Genomic DNA, 20841 nt, shown 5'->3' with positions numbered 1-20841 from the left:
CTCTAAGCATAGCAACCACCACATGTTGCTACTTCATGATGAAATAAACTTATTGAACAATATGTATAGATTAAATCCCTGGCACTGAACCGAGGCTTAGCCAACTAAAATCTTAGTGAAAGTAAAATTATAATTAGGAAACAAAATTAAGTCCATAAAAAGTGTTGTTCGTCAAGCAGTGAAGAAGTAATGAAAGATTAAAGGGCTTTCTGGTGCTGTCTAATTTAGTCAATTCCGCTTCAGTCCTCTTTCTTCAAACAGATCACATTAAAAGATTCAGAGGGTGATGTTCTGTTTTTGTGTGAGAAGAAACAATGCTCACAGGTTCGTGTGAGCATTGGATGGAAATGTTTGTACAGTGACTAACGAACCCTGTCTTTTGTGGTTGTGAAATGGTCATAACCGGAAGAATAGATTTTGTTTGCAGTATAAAAACACATGCCAGCCTTAAACAGCCATTGCATTTCATAGAACTTCTGTAAAAATGTATTTAGCAGGAGTTTTAAAAGATACGGCATCTTTCAGTAAAGTACCAAATAAGTTAAAGAGGTAGGGGTCTCAGAAATTACATGTTTGGTGTTATATGGTTCATTTTTGACTTCCAGCATCCTTAGCACTAATTACCACCCCTGGTAATCATAATTAGAAACCCTAAACAGATAATATTATATTCCAGGAGACCAACAGGAGACCACATTGAAAAAAAATGAAAAATTTATTTAATTTCTTTAGTGGTAAAAACATCCAACATTTAGAAATAATAGCTTTTATAGAACTGCAACAGCATTTGGCAACCCAAACAATTCCTTCATGACAAAAATATAAAAAACATTTTTGAGTATTTGCTTCCATTAATTTTTAAAGTGATCAGAGTTCCTGATCACTTTAAAAATTTGTAATAATTAGCATTTAATTTATCTGAGCCAATGTTCAAAATGAGAAAGAGAAGAGAACATGCCTTTCTAGCGAGTCAAATGTTTATTGACTCTCAAGAATCAGGTATTGGCTACAAAAAAATGACTACTCACCTAACCTTGCCTATGTCTACAGTCAGAGCAATAATTAAGATGTTTTAAACATTTGGAACTTTGACAACAAGGACCAGTGTTTATCATGTTACCACGCACACTGAGGAGGATGGTAAGGGAAGTAAATAAAGTCTCTAAAGCTCACTGGGCGTTGGAGAACTGCAACAGACGGGCACCTTGTGTTCGCCAAGTTTTCACAACAATAATTACTCACTATCTGTATGCCGCCTGGTTGCTTGGGAGGCATGCCAGAAATAAAATCTGTCATAATCATTGACTTAAACACAAACATTTGAGGTGGATACATCTTGAAACAAAGGATGAATATGTGGAAAGGTCATTCATGTTCATTGCTAAGTTTATTGGAGGATCTGGGATGCAGTGGGATGGTATGAGAGGTAAGTCTCTAAATCCCAAAGCAAAGAGTGGCATCCTGTAGCAACCAAGTCTTACTAACAACTGTTAGATGATATCTTTGTCATAAAAGAACATTTCAAATTACAATGTTTTGGCCTCTATATGAAAGCAGAAAATGGGTCATGGCTGGGTCTTTTAGCTGGACCCACAATATATAACCTAACCAATGTAGAAATGCTTAATTCAAAACCTTCTACCCTGCTGCGATCGTTACACAGTGGTGTTTGGCATTTCACCATGAGACTCTGGATCAGTTGGATCAAACTGGCCATCCCAGACCCTGGACCCATATCTCACAGAGATGAGCTGAATCAAAAAGATAATATGAGAGGAGCCAGAACTCTGGAGGATCTAGAGAGGCTGGGCAAAGAAGAATTGTCAAAGATCCCTCTCTATATGCTCCAACCTTTTCAAATGTTATTGGAGAAGATTAAGTGTTGTCCTAATAACAACAAGGAGGTTGTAAGAAGTACCAACAGCAGAGATGCCAATAAATGTGGCAGTGGTGATTTTGTAAAACAGTTATTTCCTAATGTATCTTAAAAGATAAATTGTGAAGAAGTTCTTTGCCATTGTGCCTTATTGATACTGTAGATGAAGTAGCCTATATGAAGGCAGCACTGATGTCCACTTTTAGGAACCTAGAGTGGGGTGACCTCCCCGTGTAGAGTGTTGGTTCTCTAAAGCAGATAAGCTCCACTAGTGATCCTGTCACTTTCTCTTTAACACACTTCCAGGGTGCCCTTCAGCCTCTTAAGTGACCAACCGAAGTTCAAGGGTCATGGTTCAATCATGGTGCACATTAACATGCAGATGGAGAGTTCGAAAGGCATGATGTTTTTTGGGGAACATGTGAACACTTGTGCACATCCTAAGGTCTTGACCTTTCCATTTTGTTGCAATGCGTATGTTCCTGCTAAACAAAGCATGCTTGGTTCAAAAGATACCAAGTGATATCCTATTCTCAGGAGAGCAAGTGGCTTTTAAGTTTTAATAATTGTTTCCTATTTTTTTATAACGTTTTAAGTTTGGTGCAGTTTTACTGTATAACTATGGATTACAAATATGGCAGTGTATTTCTGAATTAATATCTTCTTAAAATCACCCTTTGAATAAAGTTGTCTTAACTTTACAAACACAACACAGAACACATCATTAGCTGAGCAGCCAGTCTGCTAGCACTTATCGGAGTATCTCAACACAAACAATAGCAAACGTCAGGAAATAATCGTTATTCAGATTATTTGATCCTAAACCAATTTGTATGCTAAAAACACCACCTCTTATGGGAACCGTTCTGATGAAAAGATTCCAAAAGTGCTGGTTTTGAGAAGTGAAGTTGTCTGGTGATCCATGTGTGGATTGAGCTGTACACAATAGCACGTTTTTACTACTTAAGTGTCCGCGCTGCGGCGGGGTAGCTCTCGCTGCCTGGACGTGCACGCAGGGAGGTGTGTGATGCTGCTGTTGCCTCCCCTCCAGGCCGTGGGCTAAAACCGCTTCAATTAGGGGTAGGGGCTTTCTGTAGGCCTCAAAAAGAGAAGTCAAGCTTGTCTTAATTACCCCCATTTCATGATTGAATGCTGGGTTCTTGAACAGCAGATCATTACTTAACTTTGTTGTACAGGATCAGCAGGGATTCAGCCGCCGGATCGTAGTCACTTTGGATCCAAGGATTTACGAAGGTAGCGATCTTATACTCGCCTGTGAGTTTAAAGAACTTCAGCTGCAAGGAGACATTCACGCGCTATGCCTCTCCTGTCCGGTTCTCACCTGAGATCCAAATAGAGAACGTCATGTTGGAACATGGTGTTTTTGTTCAGAGATTCAGCTCTGACTCCTCTTCCTGTGCTGAGCTGAAAGATTGTACAGTTCTAAACCACAGAGTCTATGTTCATCTATGTTGTAACCCATGGTTGGGGTCCCAGCAAAGATCATTACATTTGTTTCCTTTTATAAATTAGTTCACTGGGTTACCTCGGGAGATTTTCAATTGAATAACCCCATTAGAAATATGTTCAGAATAAAAACTGTTGAAATGAATAATACTTACTCAAAACCAGTTTTTTGCCATTGTATTTTCATATAGTGTGAACCAGTGGATTTGGGCCCATTTATCATAAACTAGAACCCATGGATTATAGTTTGATTGAATACAAACAGTTGAAGAGGTCATGCTGAAGAAAAATTGCCCTTGCTATTGGTGTTTTAAAAAGACATTGACTCTAAAAACACCAGTGAGTAGTATAATGATTCCAGGCCAACAAGATGACTGCTATGGAGTGGCCAACCCATACCCCGGACCTTAACGCAACAATTTGTGTGTTGACATCAATCATGCTGTATCTGAGATTAAACCAAGAAATGCTGAGAAATTATGCAATATAGTTTGCTTGCCTTGGGCTGTCCATAGGTGCCAGAAAATATCAACGCCATGCAACGAAATTAGTTTAGTGACTCACAGTAAATTTTAATCTCCAAGCTTTTTTTTAGTTTGCATAGTAAATGTTTAAGTTTTTTAAAGAAAAATGTAGTACTGCTGTTTTTTGTGCAGTCTAACATTCTTTTATCTACACTCTCGGTAGAGTAGCACATTAAGTAAACAGCTCTTCATTATTTTATTTGGAACAGAATGTGCAGTGTTTTCCAATGCATTTGTGGGTATTCGAATACAAGGTAGGGTACATGAGCTTCCATGAGTCATAAAATTTGTTTTTGATGAACAGTTTGTACCAGGTTGGAATGCATAATATGTGACAAACACATATCAACAAGTTGCTCTTCTGGAAATCACAGAAAACATTTTTATGTTGTTTCAAAGCTATCTGCCAGCCTTCATTGGGAGAGGTTGCATGAGTGTCACTGAAAACACTACTACCTGTTGGTGAGGATTGAGCTGAGCCATTAAATGTTTTCTAACTAAAGTCAAAAAACCCTATCTGTTCCCCTGCCTCCATGATGACTCTTTGTACTCTCTCTCTCCATGTAAGAACTGCTGTTTGTGTGCACACTGCTGCACACAATTACTCCAGCGCCACTAGATAAAATGCTCTGCAGGATATCTCCTTGTTTTCCTAGAATTTTCCCTCAAAGTGTTAAAAAGATGCAATGTCCCACAAGTCTTCATTCATCCTGAACTTTTTACATCTTGTATCGTACAAATTGTATCCTCAATTTTGTTGTATCCCAAGTACAAAGACAATAAACACTATTCTATTCTATTCAAAGTATTTTAATGGAATTTTGTGCCCAAAAAACAAAGAAACAAAGCAACTCAAACCAAACCAAACAAAGTAGCTCATCGTTGTGAATTATAAACCTTTCAATCATCTTAGAAAAGAAATCTGCAGTGTCATACATAAAAATTCACCCCTCTTTACTCAGTGTAACTTAATCTCTGCATAAATCCAGCTGTTGTGTGGATGCTTCAGATATTTGTTCAATTAAATTTAATACAAAATTACTTTATAATTTCTTAAAGCAAATTGGATGTTCATACAAGTTTCTTTAAAGAGTTGTTGTAGATATATGGCTGTGGGGAGGAAGGATCTCCTCAAGCGGTCTGTATAACAGTGGATCTGAAGAAGCCTCAACAATGATCTCCACAGGTTCCAGAGGAGTCCCTAGAGCAAATTCAGCCTTTTCAGCCAAAGAAAAATCTGAATACAGTGATCTGCAATTCTGCCTTTGTATTCAAATACATTTAAAAGTACATTTTGAAAATGTTTAAAGACAATCAAGTTTAAAAAAGGAACAAATTATTTTTGTCTTTTTTTAAGGAAAACAAGTGTTTGTGTATGTGATACACAGCAGGCCCTCCATTACTGTAGTGAAAGTCTCTGTTATTATTGACAAAAAGAAGAATTCCTTCACAACAAATCATATGGTTGTTCTTAAAGATCCATATAACCCAAATGTTCAGGTCCCTTTAAAAATCTGGTGCTGTGTGCCATCACTTAAGGCCCCTGTTAGAGAGATGTTTTGGCTGAGGGTGTGATCTCTCCTCGTGGGAAAATCTTTAAAACAGCCGCCTCGATAGAGAAAAGGTGTTCGTCCTCCACCTCTGGACAGCACAGCCTCATAAACTCTGCTAGCCGGAGCAGATACTCAATGTTGTGGCCCGTTTTCCCGCTGGAAATGGAAATTTGGGCTGCGATCTCCATGTCCGAGGCAGGACCGAGGTAGATGGGGTTGTCCGATGTGGCGATGTAGACAAGAGCCAGCAGAGGACCGTGGCTCTTCTCTTTAGGGACAAACTCCACCATCTTTGTTGTGTATCCTCCCAACATAACCTCCCTGATGTTCAGGTACTGAAGGGACTCCTCCATGTGGGACTCAGGCACTTCGTAGGCAACGCCCCATGTGGAGGCCTGGAATCAAAAACACAGCATTGTCAGCAGTGCAAGCTAGAACACATACAGTATGCTATGATCAAACCTGATAGATGAAGAAACCCATATTTATTATTCTTTAATATTGGAATAAATAAATAATAATAAAAAACAGTAAAAAGAAACACAAAATAGTACATAATTATGAAATGGAAAGGAAAAATGACACGACACATGACTGGGCTCCTTTGGTCTATTCAGCCCCCTTTACGGTGTTACCCCTGAATAAAATCCAGTGCAACCAACTACCTTCAGAAATCACCTAATGACTACATAGACCAAGGAACACACTAGACAGTTCAGCCATAAAGATGTGGAGAAATTTAAGGTTTAGGTTATGAAACAAAGCTTTCAGCAGCTTCAATCCATGGCCATCCACCTAAACATGGGGTCAGCAACCTATGCTTTTTCTAGATCTGCAAGACCTACTTGAAAGTTGGAAAAACAAAAAAACAAAAAACTTAGGACTAATTTATGTCATTCTGTAGTGAAAAGTTGAATTAAAGCATTTATATGAACTGCTAAAATTGACAATTAATTAATTGACCAGGATTTCTGTGGTGGAAAACTACCTCTACATATCACCCATAACACAAAATGCAACATGATGGTGGCAACAACATGCTATGGGGATGCTTTTCTTCAGCAGGGATGGGGACTCTGGTCAGAGTTGAATGGAAGATGGATGGAACTAGATACAGGGCATTCCTGAAGGAAAACTTGTGTTAGAGGTATAAGACTTGAGTCTGGGGCAGTCGTCTTTCTAGCAGGACATGAACCCTAAACATACAGACAAAACTACATAGGCCTGATTTAGATTAAAGCAGATTCATGTGTTAGAATGGCCCAGTCAAAGTCTAGATCTAAATCTGAGGCAAAACGAGAAAATGGATGCTCTCTTCATCAAATCTGACTGTCAGTCGGTCAGTCAGTCATTTTCTACCACTTCTTCCATAGTGGGAAGCTGGTGCCTATCTCCAGCAGACTATGGGCGGGCAAATCTGACTGTGCTTCAGCTATTTTGTAAAGAAACATTTAATTCTCTGGATGTGCAAAGATGGTAGAAACATGGCCCCAAAAGATTAGATGGAAAAAATAAAATAAAAGCTAGGTATAATCTCGTTTCTGTTTTATAATTATGTGCTGCTTTGTGTTGGTCTATCACGTAAAATACCATTTAAATAAAATTAGGTTTTTGGGAGTAACTTCACAAAACCTGAGAATGTTCATTTTTTGTAGGGGATTATAATTGACTGCTTGCTGTGTACAGATTAGACAAAAAAGGATATTTACCTCCTGATCTTCTACTAGTGTGACAACTCTGCCTGGCTGAAGAGCAAAGACACAAAGATAAATATATATATTTTTTGTAAATACTAACAATACATGTAAATATTTGGTCAGTATTACATTCATTTTAGAAAAAAGTGAACTTATGTTTAAGGAAAACTGGCCACAGGATATACCTTTTCCTTATCCCCACGATGGAAATCATCTCCGTGCCAGAACCGTCTCTTGTATCCTTTAATGTAACCAACTTTCCTTTTTTTATAAGCAAAATCCGGTTTCCAAACTAAAGATCCGTAGCCAAAGATCCAAAGGCTGTTTTTTCCATTTACGATATCCAGAGGTTTCATTGTGATCAATATTCCCTAAACAAAACAAGGCCTTCAGGTCTACTGATCGCTTCCTATCTCTGATAAGTCTTATTAATTTTCGTCCATCCTGTATGCTACACTTCACCGCTCCTGTTAAAGAAGTGCTGATCCTACAAACCGTCTTTTACAACATCAACATACTGACAGCGCTGCGTTTATTTATACTCAGGCTGTCCTCTAACTTAAACTTGTAGATACTGTCCGTTTCTTCACTCAGCACAGGAGAAAAATAACACGTGGAGTTGTTTTTCAGCGACCAAAGCCACACCAGCTCAGCCAATCAAATCGCAAAGTGGGCGGAGTTTAAAGAATGTAAGCCTATCAAGATTGAGCAGTGATGAAATTGAAGTTCATGAGGTTGGAAAACATTGAAGTTACATTTCTAGGTGCAAGAAAAGCAAACAGCAGGTTTAAATTTAAAGGACGCATATGTTTCGATCAGACAGATTCTTACATTTTAGTTATTTTGTCATACATAGTGACAACATTTACACTTTAAAAATGTTTTCACATCATGAGAATACATTTATGTGCTTTAAGCACTGTATTCTTCCATTTGTGAACCATCTGATCACCACTTGCACCCTAAAAGTGTCAAACAGTAAACCCAAGCAGCTAATCACATTACCTATAAATAGCTAGGACTGATATATCGGTGCTCTCTAAAGCTCATTAGGTGTTTTTTCATTAATCCGTCTAACCTCATTGTCCTCATGCAGACTGATACATGTCACATTTCTCCACTGCTTGTCACTGTGTGTGACATCTCAAGAACTAAATGAGAAGACAACACAAATCCTGCCCCCATGTGGTTAGGAAAGCCTCAGCTATACCTTTAGAAAATTGCAGAATCTTCAAGTTGAGCAACATTTGCAAGTTTCTGCTCCCATGTTTTGACCCTTTCTGGGATAGAAACTTGACAGCAGCTGATATGCAGTCCTCAAAGTTCTAAATGAGTGCTTGCCAGCTCCATTAAAGATGTTTAAAAACACTTAAATGAAGATTTTATTAAAACTGATTGCATCTCTCGCTGAAAATTTGAGAAACTCCTACTTTTATTTGAGTATATTCAGTGGAGGAAAAAATTGTTGTATTATAGATACAATATAGATATAATAGATAGATATAATATTCCCTTTAAAATACATTTAAGTGGAGCGTCTTTTATATTTAAATGGTAAATGGACTGAAATTATAAAGTGCTTATCTAGTCACAATGACCACTCAAAGTGCTTTCATAACTGAGCCATATTTAAACAGCTGTAGACTTTACCTTTTTTAAGGTTTACAAACAGTGATCCATGACTTTGTTTCCATTTATTTAAGCCACAGGCCACTATTCTGACCAGGAAATCATATTTATCTTTCAATGAGTACAGTGGAGCTTAGTAAATGAGGTAACAAAAGAAAAAAATATCTTCAAATGTCACTGTCAAGTACAACCACAAAATATGGCATCTTGGACCGACCAAGTGTCATTAGACTCAATCAAGATCCCACCTGGTTGTCTGGGTGCGAAGTCAAGAAAAAGCCCTTTCTCTCCTACCATCACAAATGTAAACATGTAGAGTTTGTTTAATGCTACAGAATTTAATTGGAACTGTGTGGTTTTTTTTCAGATAAGACTAAAAAGACTCCGGAAGGAAAAGCTGCTCATTCCCACCGTTAAGTACGGCAGAGGATATATATAATGCTGCGGGACTGTTTCTCCCAAAAAGGCCCTTTAAATCCTGTTAGAGAGCGTAGTATGAAATCTTTGATACATGAGGAACATTTTAAATAAAAATTTGTCGGCCTCTCTCAGTAGGCTGAATATTAATCATTATGAATGTCTTTCATCAGGATAATATTTCAAATGATATGGCCAAATTCACACAGAAATAGTTCACTATACACAACATTAACCTTCTTTCGTGGCCATCTCAATTACAAAACCTACATCCAACAGAAAAACCTGTGGTTTGAGCTAAAGAAAAGACAGCGTAGAAGACCCAGGACTCTGGACAGTCTGTTGAGATTATACAAAGAGGAATGGTCAAAGATTCCTCTTCCTAAGAAAATATATGTTGAATAAACATAGAACAGATGTAAAAAGTCAATTTTCAACATAATTTTCCAGGTTAACAAAGACAAGAACTACTCAGTCCCTTCCTTAACAGCCATAAAAAGATGGAGGGTGTAATCCAACCTTGTGATATGTTATATAAGACTAAGCGCTGTCCTATTGTAAAACGGGGGTTAAACAAGACAACGTGAAATTTTTAACCCTTGAATAAACATACTCAAATTAAAGGTAAAATGTTTAAGCTTTTTTAGGGTGACATTCTTTAACTGCAATAAAAGGGAATTAGGATTTTTATAAATCTTTACCAGGTTGCTAACAAATATTGCCAGCTGTGTGCATATTTCCTTCTCAGGTTTCTTTTTCGTAGAATATGAGCCAGATGTTTAAAGGTACAGCAGCTGCTCAGTTAAGCAGTAAAGCATTAAGACCATAAGGCCTCTTTATTTTCACATACACACTGTTTAAGTATATTCATTTGCATATTTTCATTTACAATCCTGTCCACTGAATGAATGCTTGCACATTGTTTTCACATCAAACTGAGACAGACGTCACCATGGACACAGTATGATAAAAGCTACCAGGGCAAATATTAAAGCATCTTTGAGCCGACTTTTAGATCAGCTGACACAGACGGAGCTTATGGATGTTTTAATTTGAAATCTCTACTTCGACCACAAGAAAACTCACTGACAACCGACAAACAAACAGTGTACCAGATATGTGTTCTGCATGTCTTTTTTTATAGCAAAATAAAAAATATATAATAATAATAAAATAAAACAACAAAACAATAAAAAAACAAATTTGCCATTTTTGTGGCATCAACTTAAAACGCATCTAATCTCGACATATAAATATACATTATATACAAAACAATCTTATAAAACATAAAAGGATCAGTGCTTCATATAATAAAATTACTACTGAAATAGTAACTTTACAAAATAACATTATTGGTTCAGTAATTTCCACTGAAGGCGTCCTTGGTATGATAGTCATGTCACGTGTCTTTGTCTTTATTGGGGTGAGCTTGCATAAAACAGTCAAGGCCCAGTCATGAGTTTCCCTGTATGGTGTTTTAGTGTTAATTTGCATCTTTTGATTATTTATGGTTACCTCCAAGATGCTGTGCAAAGAAATTAAGATAAGGCAGGGCAAAAATGGTTTTCTTACATACACACACATTTAAGGCTTTTGTGGTCATACATTCTTCATAAAAACAGATTTGTTTTACAGAAATCCCAAATATATCCCTCACAAATGAACCGTTTTCAGTAGTTTTCTGTGTCCTTCTTTTGTTTGCATAGTACAGTGCAGGTCACAAAGAATAAAAATAAGCCTGACTTGTGCTACAGCTGATTTGTGTGATCAGTCTTCCTGTCCTAATCAGCACAGAAAAAGTGACTCCTTTTTGCCCAGGGGTTAAGCTGGACGAAGCAGACGAGGGTTTGAGTTGCAACAGTAAAAGGTGGATCCATGAGCCTCGATTTGCTCGCTTCAGTCTGTACATTCTCAAAGGATTATTAGCTTTAGTTCAGTTATAATCAGCGAGCACATCCAGTTATCAAGTTTTCAACAGCAGCAACTTGCATTTTAAATAAATCCCAGTCTCTTCGCAAGTGTAAACAGTCCGCAAGGTATCCAATCTTCACAATGAGAAACACGTTCTGATTATTATACCTGGAAGAAACCAAGAAAAATCTGTGTTAATCTTAGTCATGAAATACTAAAGTTAACTGTTTTTTCTGGTTAACAGAATAATTTTGAATATCACTGATTATCTAAAAAACTTAGAATACTTAAAACCAACAATGATAACAAGGATTTTTAATACAGATATTTTATGTTATGCTATGTTATGAGATACCCAGTCATAGGCAAAACTGTTGACTTGACAGTTCTCCAAAAGACAGTCACCCTTGACAAGGACTGTAAACCACAAAGGGTCACTGCTGAAGAAAATGACTGTTTACAGAGTGCTTTATCCAAGCATATTAATGGAAAATTGAGTGGAAGGAAAAAATGAACAAGCTCAAAGGAGATCAAGGTCCCATAGTGTGGAGGGAGATGTATGAGGCACTGAGTCCATGTCTCTTTAGGTCCATTGTGAATTTTCTTCAGTCAATGATGTTTTGGGGAGCCATATCATCTGCTGGTGTTGGTCCTTGGTGTTTTCCCAAGTCTTAGCGCAGCCAATTTAAGAGCTCTTCATGCTTCCTTCTGCTGACAAGCTTTATGAATATGCTTATTTCCTTTCCAGCAGGACTTTGTACCAGCTCACACTGGCATAAGTACCAAACCTGGTTTGATGACCATGGTATCATTGTGCTCGATTGGTCAGCAAACTGACCTCACCTAAACCCTTTAGAAAACCTAATGAGTATTGTTAAGAGAAAGATGAAAGCATCAAACAAGTAGTCTGCAGACAAGCTGTAGGCTGATATTAAAGCAACTTGGGCTTCCTTGCACATCAGCTGAGCCACGGGCTGATCTCCTCCATGCTGCACTGATACAGTTATTCATGCAAAAACAAGTCCAGACCAACTGTTATCAAAACAATCATAAAGATTAACATAAATAAATATTTAAAATATGTAACTCTATGTCTAATGACTGGGTAGTTTCACTTTTAGAACTGAATCACTGAAATAAACAAACAGGAATTACCTGAATATTATGTTTCAGGTCAGGAAAAGGCTTACCTCAGTGGCAATGATGCATTCTTGTTTCTCTTCTCCTATTACAAAGACAGACTGATAGACTGATTCTTTAGAGGAGCATATTGTTGATATTCTACAGTCACTGTGAAGACAAGATGCATGAAATGAGTTACTGAATCTCAAGCAATCATAACAATGGACAAAGAAGAGTTCCGCCCTTTGCTAAATCATACCCTCATGTCGTAATGTAAACGAATCATCATGTTCCCAAGGACCTTAAATCATTGCAAATCAGTTTATTTGTCTTTGTGGATTGTAAATTATTTTCTTTAGATACATGATTATCACCCCTCTTTCCATTGATGGAAATAGGGGGTTCTGACCCCTATGGTTGGTTAAGTCTTCTGAATTGTGACAAATTATGATCCCTGATCAAACCAAAATGAGTCCTAAGCACTCTACTGCTGGTCGATGTTATTTACAAGAGTCACAAAACCGCATAGAAAATCACTTTAAATAATTGGATGACAATGCTGGTACAAAAGTCGGTAAAACTATTCTGTGGCAGATGAAAAAGTCGGGTAGAAAACAATCAGTTCACAAAAGTACAATATGGCGAAGGGGTGAAATGACCAGACCCATAATGATCTCTATGGAATAGCTTATTTTTTGTCTTTCTGTGCTCTTACCTGTACATTCTACTCAAATGTTTTCTGTCTTCTAATGTCTTTTCACAGTTTTCATCTTTGCACAGGAGGGACAGTTCATCCTTGTACCTCATGGAGGATTTATAGTCCAGCTGATAGCTGTTGATGTAATTATGGTTAGACTTTTCCGTGGGACAATCCACCTCCAGACCGATCTTCTTGTTTGTGTTCTTAAGCTCAACAGAAGAAATAAGGTTCTCCTTGTGAAAGTCCGACCTGGAGAGGTTGTTCATCGTCTTAGAGTCGAGCTCCTTATCTTTTTGTTTTTTTCTGTTGCGTACTACCACCACTGCCATGCAGATAAACACCAGAACAGTAACCAGGCCAACACCCAAGCCGACGGCGACTAAGTTCAGCTTTTCGCTGGGCTCCAAGCTGGTGTTGGGGCTGGTTGTGTTTGCCGAGAGCTTGTCACTGTTTTGACATTGGGAACCACTGTAGGGAGCAGAGCAGATGCAGGTGGGTTTGCCTGTGGGTACATAGGTGCAGGTCCCACCATTGAGGCAGCGCAGAGAGGAGCAGCGGTTCACAGGCCTGTCACAGCGGCGGCCCATGTATTCCGGCGGACAGATGCAGGTGTAGTCATTGATGCGGTCTACGCAGGTAGAGCCGTTAGCGCATGGGTTCCTGGAGCATTCGTCAATGTTGATCTCACAACGCAGCCCTGAAAAACCTGAGCGACAGCTACACACTCTGAGGTTACCCTGAACCACACAATGTCCACCTATAGAAACAAACAAAATGGCACAGGAAATCATTTTAATGCAGGTATTCAGAAAGTGTACAAATACAAAATATTTTAGCCCTCATATTTTGCAAAACTAAACTTTTTTGATGTTTATATGCCTTTAAAACTAAACAGAGCAATCTGTATCCCTTTACCATTTTTGTGCCAATTACTTATTTTAAAAATAGATTTTTGAAAACCCTACCAATGCAATTTGACTTCTCTTTTAAGCCTTTTTTTTCATTCCCTGGTGTTGAAATCTCTTTAAAAATTACTGTTTTCCATAAGGTGAAGAAATTTGCATTTACCGTAAATCTACAAATGTATACCCATGGGATGGAAAAACGCAACAAGTTTGCACAATTTTGCTATCAGTTTTTGACACAAAAAATATTACCAATTTGCACAAATATTTTCTGTTTTTTTTTCCAAATAATAAACAAAAAGAAAACCCCAACATCTGACATGCCCAGGCTCAGATAGTTCACTTGCAATTTGACATATATAGGATACAAAAACAATCTACCTAAACACTCTCAAACAACAAACAGTAGCATTTCAATCTCTAAAACTGTCATTCATGGGGTAAAATTACAGAAAATGTATTACTAATTGTTATGTAAGAGAATATGGCGATGGAAATTATTAATAACATTCATGAAAATAAGACACTAAAATATACTGATACAAAATATTTCAACGGCCATCCTTAAAGCCAGGTGGAGCAAATTTACAGAGAAGTTTACACAAAAAATAAAAAACATGATTAGAATCATTGTAGCTGGACATTGCTTACTTTACCGTACTTGGATAATACAAAAAATATACAAGTTATATATATGGGATGGAAGAAAAACTGTTTGTCTTTCATGTAAAAAAAAAAGAGAATAAAACTGGTGTTTAATGGAATAGAAAATTCATGAATATTTGTTATTTTATGGAAGAATGGTTTTAATGAAATTCTTTAAAAAATAGAGTGTATGTATATATTGCTTTAAAAGAGCATTTTCTGTGTGTATTCAGCTGTAGCACAAAATGAAGGGACCCACTCAGGTTTAAAGAACATATGTGTAGCAGTGTAGCCAGGGCCTGAGGCTGACGTATTACCGTTGGCACATTGCAGCGAGGTACATTTATCCACTTTCTTCTCACAGTTGAGTCCAGTGTATCCAGCTGGACACTCGCATATGTAACTTCGTCCATTGTCCCTCTCCCTGCAATTTCCACCTTGGAAGCAAGGCCTGTCTGCGCAAGTCAGTATCCGGTGTTCACAGTGTGGGCCTTCAAACCCGTTCGGGCAGATGCATGAGTAGCCTGTCTCTAAGTCCTGCAGGAGAAAAAGAAGAAAACGTTTATGAGAAAAATTTAAGTGTCAAATGTTTTTTTATTGTATCTTGCCCTAACGAACCCCATTCTTCTTAGTCTGAATTCTATTTCCAGTACACAGTCTGTGAACTGGGTCATCTACTGACTTGACAATCAATAGCATCCTCCTGGAGCTGCAGATAGACCAAGGCGAAAACAAAAACAGGAAAGCCTGTGTTGTGGGAAAGGAGAGCGAGCGACTTCCGGACTCACCACGCAGCGACCTCCGTTGTGGCAGGGCTTGCTGTCACACTCCCTGACCTCTAAGTCACAGTTCTCCCCAGCAAAGCCTGGCAGGCAGGAGCAGGTGTAGTGACCCTCGCCTGTGTTCATACACGTGGCTCCGTTGGCACAGGGTCTGTGATTGGTGCAGTAGTTTAGGTCTGTAAACAAAAGGGGAGAGAAAACATCAAACCACTTTGCTTTATCTTAATCATCCAGCTCCCTGTTGCTTTTAAAAAGAATGAGCACCTTGGTCACAAAGGATGCCTCCCCAGCCCTCTTTGCAGGTGCACTGGTTCGGCTCTTCGCAGGTACCGTGTTTACAGGATGGATAGGGTTTACACACATCACAAAAGAGTCCCTGCCAGCCCGTTTTGCATCTGTTCACACATAAAACATGACAGTTGGCTCAAGCATACACTTAGACTCACACACAAACAAAACTCAGAGGAACAAATGAAAAAGAGCACTGACAGCATTAAAATGACTGAAACAGAAAGGCATGTTTGTTACTGCTTTATTACAGTTTATGTGGAGCAGTTTGTGATCATCTTTAATTCATTCTGGATCATTACATTAGATATTATCATACTTTAATACTTACATGCACTCTCCTGGTATTTGGCAGGTCCCATTGCTTTCATTGCAGCCTTCAAGACAGATGGCTGAACATACACAATAAAAATTACACTATGTTAATTAGGTATTTATATAGAAATATTGTTAATAAGCACTTCATCACCTTATAATATTTGCCTACTAAGCATTATACATCTGTCCCTGTGCTGCACTGAATTTGCACTGCTTTTGCACTCTTTCAGGGTGTGGTTGTAGCGCAGCAGATGCCTGTTTTGAGGGACAGCTGCACCCATTGTTTCCAGAGGACGGTTCGAGCCCCGTTTGCAGCTGCTGCCCCGCGCCATCTTAACAAAAGAAACCCTCAATTAGGTGACGCGTGGCGTCTGATAGTTAACCCCAGCGCGTGCTGCTGCTGCGACCACCGCCTGGGATTAAAGCGCACGCGCCCAGAGAGAGTTAAATTAAAGCTCAACAGCAGTGGCAGCTTTTTGATGAGCTGTTTTCTTTTATAGTAAGGGTCTCACAAATCTGTAATCAATATGAAACCATTCAGTCTAGGTTTGGCCAGTCTATATGTTGCAGCTTATTTTAATCTAAAAGGGTTCCTAATGCTAAAGATAAGATATGATTTTTTGTGTTTGTGAATCTCTGTCCGGGGCCGGTCTTTGGATATATGGAAGGAGCCAGAGGCCCGAAGGTTTTTGGGGCATCAAATTTTTTTTGAGGAATGGATGTTTTGCAAACACATTGCAAAGAAAAATCATTAATCCATTTTGATCTTGACATGTTTTGCCTTTGAGGGTATTTCAGTGACTGCAGTACATTGCCACACATTTTGCATTTTTCTTTTTTATGGATCATCATGTTTCTAAAAATGAGGAAGGAGAAATGCAAAATTGTTTCATTAGGAAAAGACATAAAAACTTTAAGTCTATGTAAATTTAACTATCACTCTATTGTAATTTGCACATGTAAAAGAAACTTGTGTGGGTAGGGCACAAAAACTGTCTCTATCCCATAGGATAATCTTCCTAAATCCGACTCTGGGTAGAACAACCCACTCCAAGTTTGATCAGTCTAAGTATCTTAGAATTTTAACTATAAATGATCAAATGCAGTCTAAATTCCAGAAAAAAAAATTTATATACCCCTTTCATTCAGCACTATATCATAAACTGTGAATCAGATGCCTTCTTTAGCGTTGCAAGTCCATACAATACTTGCACTGAACAGTACAAGGCACCTACTGCCCATTGACTGGATGTACAAACAAGTAATAGTAAAGTTGTTTGGATGCAACTGGAAAATATTGGATTTTTTTTTTATTGCTAGTGCCACCATCTGACATAAGGGTGCCCTGGATGGAGAGCCATATCACCCTTATCAACAACTCAATAGTATCACTTATCTGTAGTTGAATTAAATTTTTGTTACCATGTAACTGCTTCTTGAAACATGAAGACTTTAGAAAAAAAGGCTAAGTAGTCGAAGAAACACATTTGAAGACCAAAGTACAAACATAGACAAACAGCTCTAATGATTAAAACATAAATCTCTATTGGTTAAACAACTAAAAGGGCATTTTTACCACCTTATTTCAACCTTTTATTCTTTAAAACCAGGGTCGAGACAACCATCCTTTTCTTATTTAACACCAGCAAATCAAAGAGTGCGTATCCTAATTCATTCTTGCTTACGTTTTTGGCAGTACTCTCCCTTCCATCCTGGCAGACAGTCTATTTGCCCATCAGGTGTGCAGGTGTAGTGGCCGAAATGGTCGTCTCTTGGAGCGCATATTTTGGAGCAGGTGTCCCCGTAGTAATTTTCTTTGCAGACGATTCGGTATGAGTACCTTAGCTCTGTCTGCGTCCCCATCCCTGTCTGCACATCCTGGGACCACTCGGGCCCAATTCCCAACTGATTTTGGGTAGCAAAGGAGCTAATCAATAATTCAGGGTTGCTGGAATCTGTAGAGAAAAGGTAAAGCATTAACTTAAAATGCACTTATTAAGGCTGCATTTTTTAAAGCACAAATCTGCATGAACACTGGAGTCCTTTTATCAATGTTTCCCTAAGATCAATCAGAGAAGGTGTGAAATCCATGAATTTTGCCAAAAGTTCATATTCCTACGAAAAGGATGCAAACTTAAATGCAACACATAAAATATTCGTATGGGAGAGAACATCCTAATAAACATTTGACGCCTAACCCAACCGCGCCGCGCTTATGTCTCCCTCTAGCGGTGCAAAGTAGCAAGAACCTCCTCACCTGCGGGCTGCTCCGCTGCAGGAGAATACCAAGCTTCAATAACCAACGAGAAAGCACCCTGAGAAAGAGAAATGATTTAAAATCAAGATTAAAACAAAACGAAAATCGGTAAACTGTGTATTGCATTTTTAAGAATTATGTAAGTCATACCATTTTTCTTTATTATATATATATATATATATATAGCGATGGATTGGATCCAATTATTTTTATTATCATGTTTTGCTATTTTGCTATCCAGCATTAAATTGTGTGTCCTGCTCTCACCGGCCAGGTGAAGTTGAGCGGCAGCCGCACGGTCGCGTCCGGCTTGATGCTGAAGGAGTCGCTGCCCAGGACAGGTGTGCTCGCTGTGCCGAATATGCACCTTCCAGGAGACACCTCCATCTGGAAGTTCTTCAGACAAACTCTGAAATAAGTCCTGCAGCCCTCCGACCTGCAGCTGCGTCCGTTTGCCAGCAAAGCCTTTGTATTCTGAAAGTGGTGAAGATCTATCTCGAACACGCTTGATCCCAAAACCTAAAAGGAAATTAACAGTGAGCGCGGAACATAGTTTTTTTTTTTTTTTTAGCATAAATTATTTCAATTAAAAGTAAAAATAAAAATAAAAATAAATACCTGAGTAAATAACATCATAACTATTGCGATGATAGAGGTGAACCAATCGGCCATCCTTTAGAGTTTTATGTTCGTATCCCAGAAATCAGTTCACCCTCCCACAAAACGTTTCTATTCCAAACAAAAGGAGCAAAAAAGTTAAAAGAAATTGATCAGAATAAATATAATCCTTCTTCCAAAGCCCATATAAGATCCAGCTCCACAATCCGTATCCAGAAGAGAAAAACAATCAAAAAGACCGAGTTATCTATCCAGTGCTAAACGTTAAACAATAATCAGTAACGTTAATATCCACAAGTGAGTCATTCTGCGGTCTTTATGAGGCCCATCCATCGTGACGGTCGGCTGGTGTCTGACTCTGCTCTGCTGATACGGGGCTTGTGTTGCCAACAGTGATGAGAGCATGTGGCGGAGCATCAGCGCATGGTGGCTCCCAGTGAGGGGTGTCTGACGTCCCCTCCTGGTTTATATACCAGCAGTAAACACCACCCACTGTCCTCTCCACCTTCTTGTCTGCTTGAAGAGTAAACATCAAGGTATTCAATGCAAGCCTCTATAAAAGTGTGTTTAAATTCATCTGCTTTCAGAGCTTTCCCCTCTGGATGTACAGAGCATTGTAAAATAATTCAAAAATAATTCATATCCTTTGAACTTTTCAAATTCAATTCAAATTCAAAAATACTTTATTGACCCCTGAGGGGAAATTCACAATATAGACCAATATTGTGAAACCAAAGGAAATGTATAGACCTTATGTTTTATAAAAGAAAATCTGAAAAGTGTGGCATACAGTCGTCTTATTATTGGTAGATGAACCTTTCCATGCAATTAGTGTGCAGGAGTGAGTCTTTTGGTAAATGTCTCTACCAGCTTTCCACCTATAGGGAGTGAATTCTTAGCAAAACAGCTCAAGCTCACTGATACTGGATGGAGAGCATTTGCGAACTTAAATTTTCAAGTCTAGTAACAGTATCACAAAGTATGGGCTTTGACTGAGCCAGTCTAATAGATAAACGTGCCTTGATCTAAACCATCCCATTGCAGCTCAGACTGTAACGGGTTTCCTTTCAGAACTTCCCTTTATTAAGCTCCATCTATCATCTAATCATCTCTCATCAGTTTCCCCATCACTCTGAAGTAAAGCATCCTCAGAGCATGATGCTGCCACCGCCGTGTGGGTGTTCAGTGTGCCAACATGTATTGATAGGTTTGTAGTTGTTATACATCTTTCCATATTTTAAAGAAGAACTGAGCTGTCCTTCCTGAGATGTTCACAGCTTGGGACATTGTTTTCTAACCTAACTCTACTGTATACTTCTCCAAAACTTTACCCCCAACCTGTTTGCTGTGTTACTTAGTTTTCATGGTGTTTTTGTTGTTCACTAATGTTCTCTGGCAAACGTCTGAGGCCTTCACAGAACAGCTGCATTTATCCTGTGTAACCAGCTGCTGACAGCATTTCGTTGCACAGGATTTTATTTTGAAGCATCACAGTATAGCTATCACAGGGCAAACATAAATTCAAATGCATGCCATACTTTTCAGATTTCCCTTACCTTTCATACTTATACACTACTTTGCGTTGGTCTATTAAATAAACTCCCAATAAAATAAATAAAAGTTTGCGGTTGTAAAAAATTAAAAAGCTTCAAGGGGGAGGAATTTTTATTTTTCCAAAATCATCCTTTTTTATGTTAGATACAGCCACAAAAATGGGAAACTAAGGAAATTATATTTTAGATCTCATGCTCTTTCTTAGTGTTTATTTTAAAAGATAATGTAAAGCATTGCTTCATATAGGATAATGGATTCACACTGTAAACACTTTGTCATGAAACAGCCAGGAAGCCCGGGTTTGAGAAACTTACCAGCGCATAACGAAACAAAAACAACTATTTGTCTTCTCACCGTAAATGTTTGGAAACCTATACTTCTTATAGGAAATATTATACCACCAGTTCTGCCAGTTTGATTTATTTCTCTTGCTAAATGGTTTGGAAAAGCCTTCCATACATGTTTGTATGCTGTGATCCCTAACAGAGAGGAAAAAGATGCCATACGTTTCACATGAAGTTGTTTATTGTGCTTATTTAAAAATAAACAAGTTGTTCTTGCAGGCTCTCAACTTGTAA

At 38.3% G+C, this 20841-nt stretch overlaps 2 protein-coding genes across 3 annotated transcripts; both read right to left on the bottom strand.

The window, feature by feature from the left end:
• Positions 1 to 4749: 4749 nt before the first annotated feature.
• Positions 4750 to 7718, bottom strand: LOC124855454 (glutathione-specific gamma-glutamylcyclotransferase 1-like). 2 transcript variants are annotated; one of them, XM_047345337.1, is made up of 3 exons: positions 7303 to 7718; positions 7130 to 7165; positions 4750 to 5815 (listed from the first exon to the last, which is right to left on the bottom strand). In XM_047345337.1, the coding sequence occupies exons 1-3, from the start codon at positions 7471 to 7473 to the stop codon at positions 5414 to 5416; spliced, it is 609 nt and encodes a 202-aa protein (XP_047201293.1). In that variant the 5' UTR covers positions 7474 to 7718; the 3' UTR covers positions 4750 to 5413. The 2 variants fall into 2 exon arrangements, with proteins under 2 accessions (XP_047201293.1, XP_047201294.1); XM_047345338.1 differs by lacking the exon at positions 7130 to 7165.
• A 2247-nt stretch (positions 7719 to 9965) lies between these two features.
• On the bottom strand, positions 9966 to 19139 carry LOC124855452 (delta-like protein 4). The gene is made up of 11 exons (XM_047345334.1): positions 18710 to 19139; positions 18359 to 18610; positions 18092 to 18149; positions 17520 to 17789; positions 15848 to 15908; positions 15493 to 15623; positions 15235 to 15404; positions 14764 to 14983; positions 12912 to 13653; positions 12265 to 12364; positions 9966 to 11242 (listed from the first exon to the last, which is right to left on the bottom strand). Exons 1-11 carry the CDS (start codon positions 18761 to 18763, stop codon positions 11237 to 11239), a joined length of 2064 nt encoding a protein of 687 aa, XP_047201290.1. The 5' UTR covers positions 18764 to 19139; the 3' UTR covers positions 9966 to 11236.
• Between the last annotated feature and the right edge of the window lie 1702 nt (positions 19140 to 20841).

Source organism: Girardinichthys multiradiatus, chromosome 19, assembly GCF_021462225.1.
Source record: "Girardinichthys multiradiatus isolate DD_20200921_A chromosome 19, DD_fGirMul_XY1, whole genome shotgun sequence".
NCBI lineage: Eukaryota > Metazoa > Chordata > Actinopteri > Cyprinodontiformes > Goodeidae > Girardinichthys > Girardinichthys multiradiatus.
This window is presented reverse-complemented; position numbering and strand designations above follow the sequence as displayed.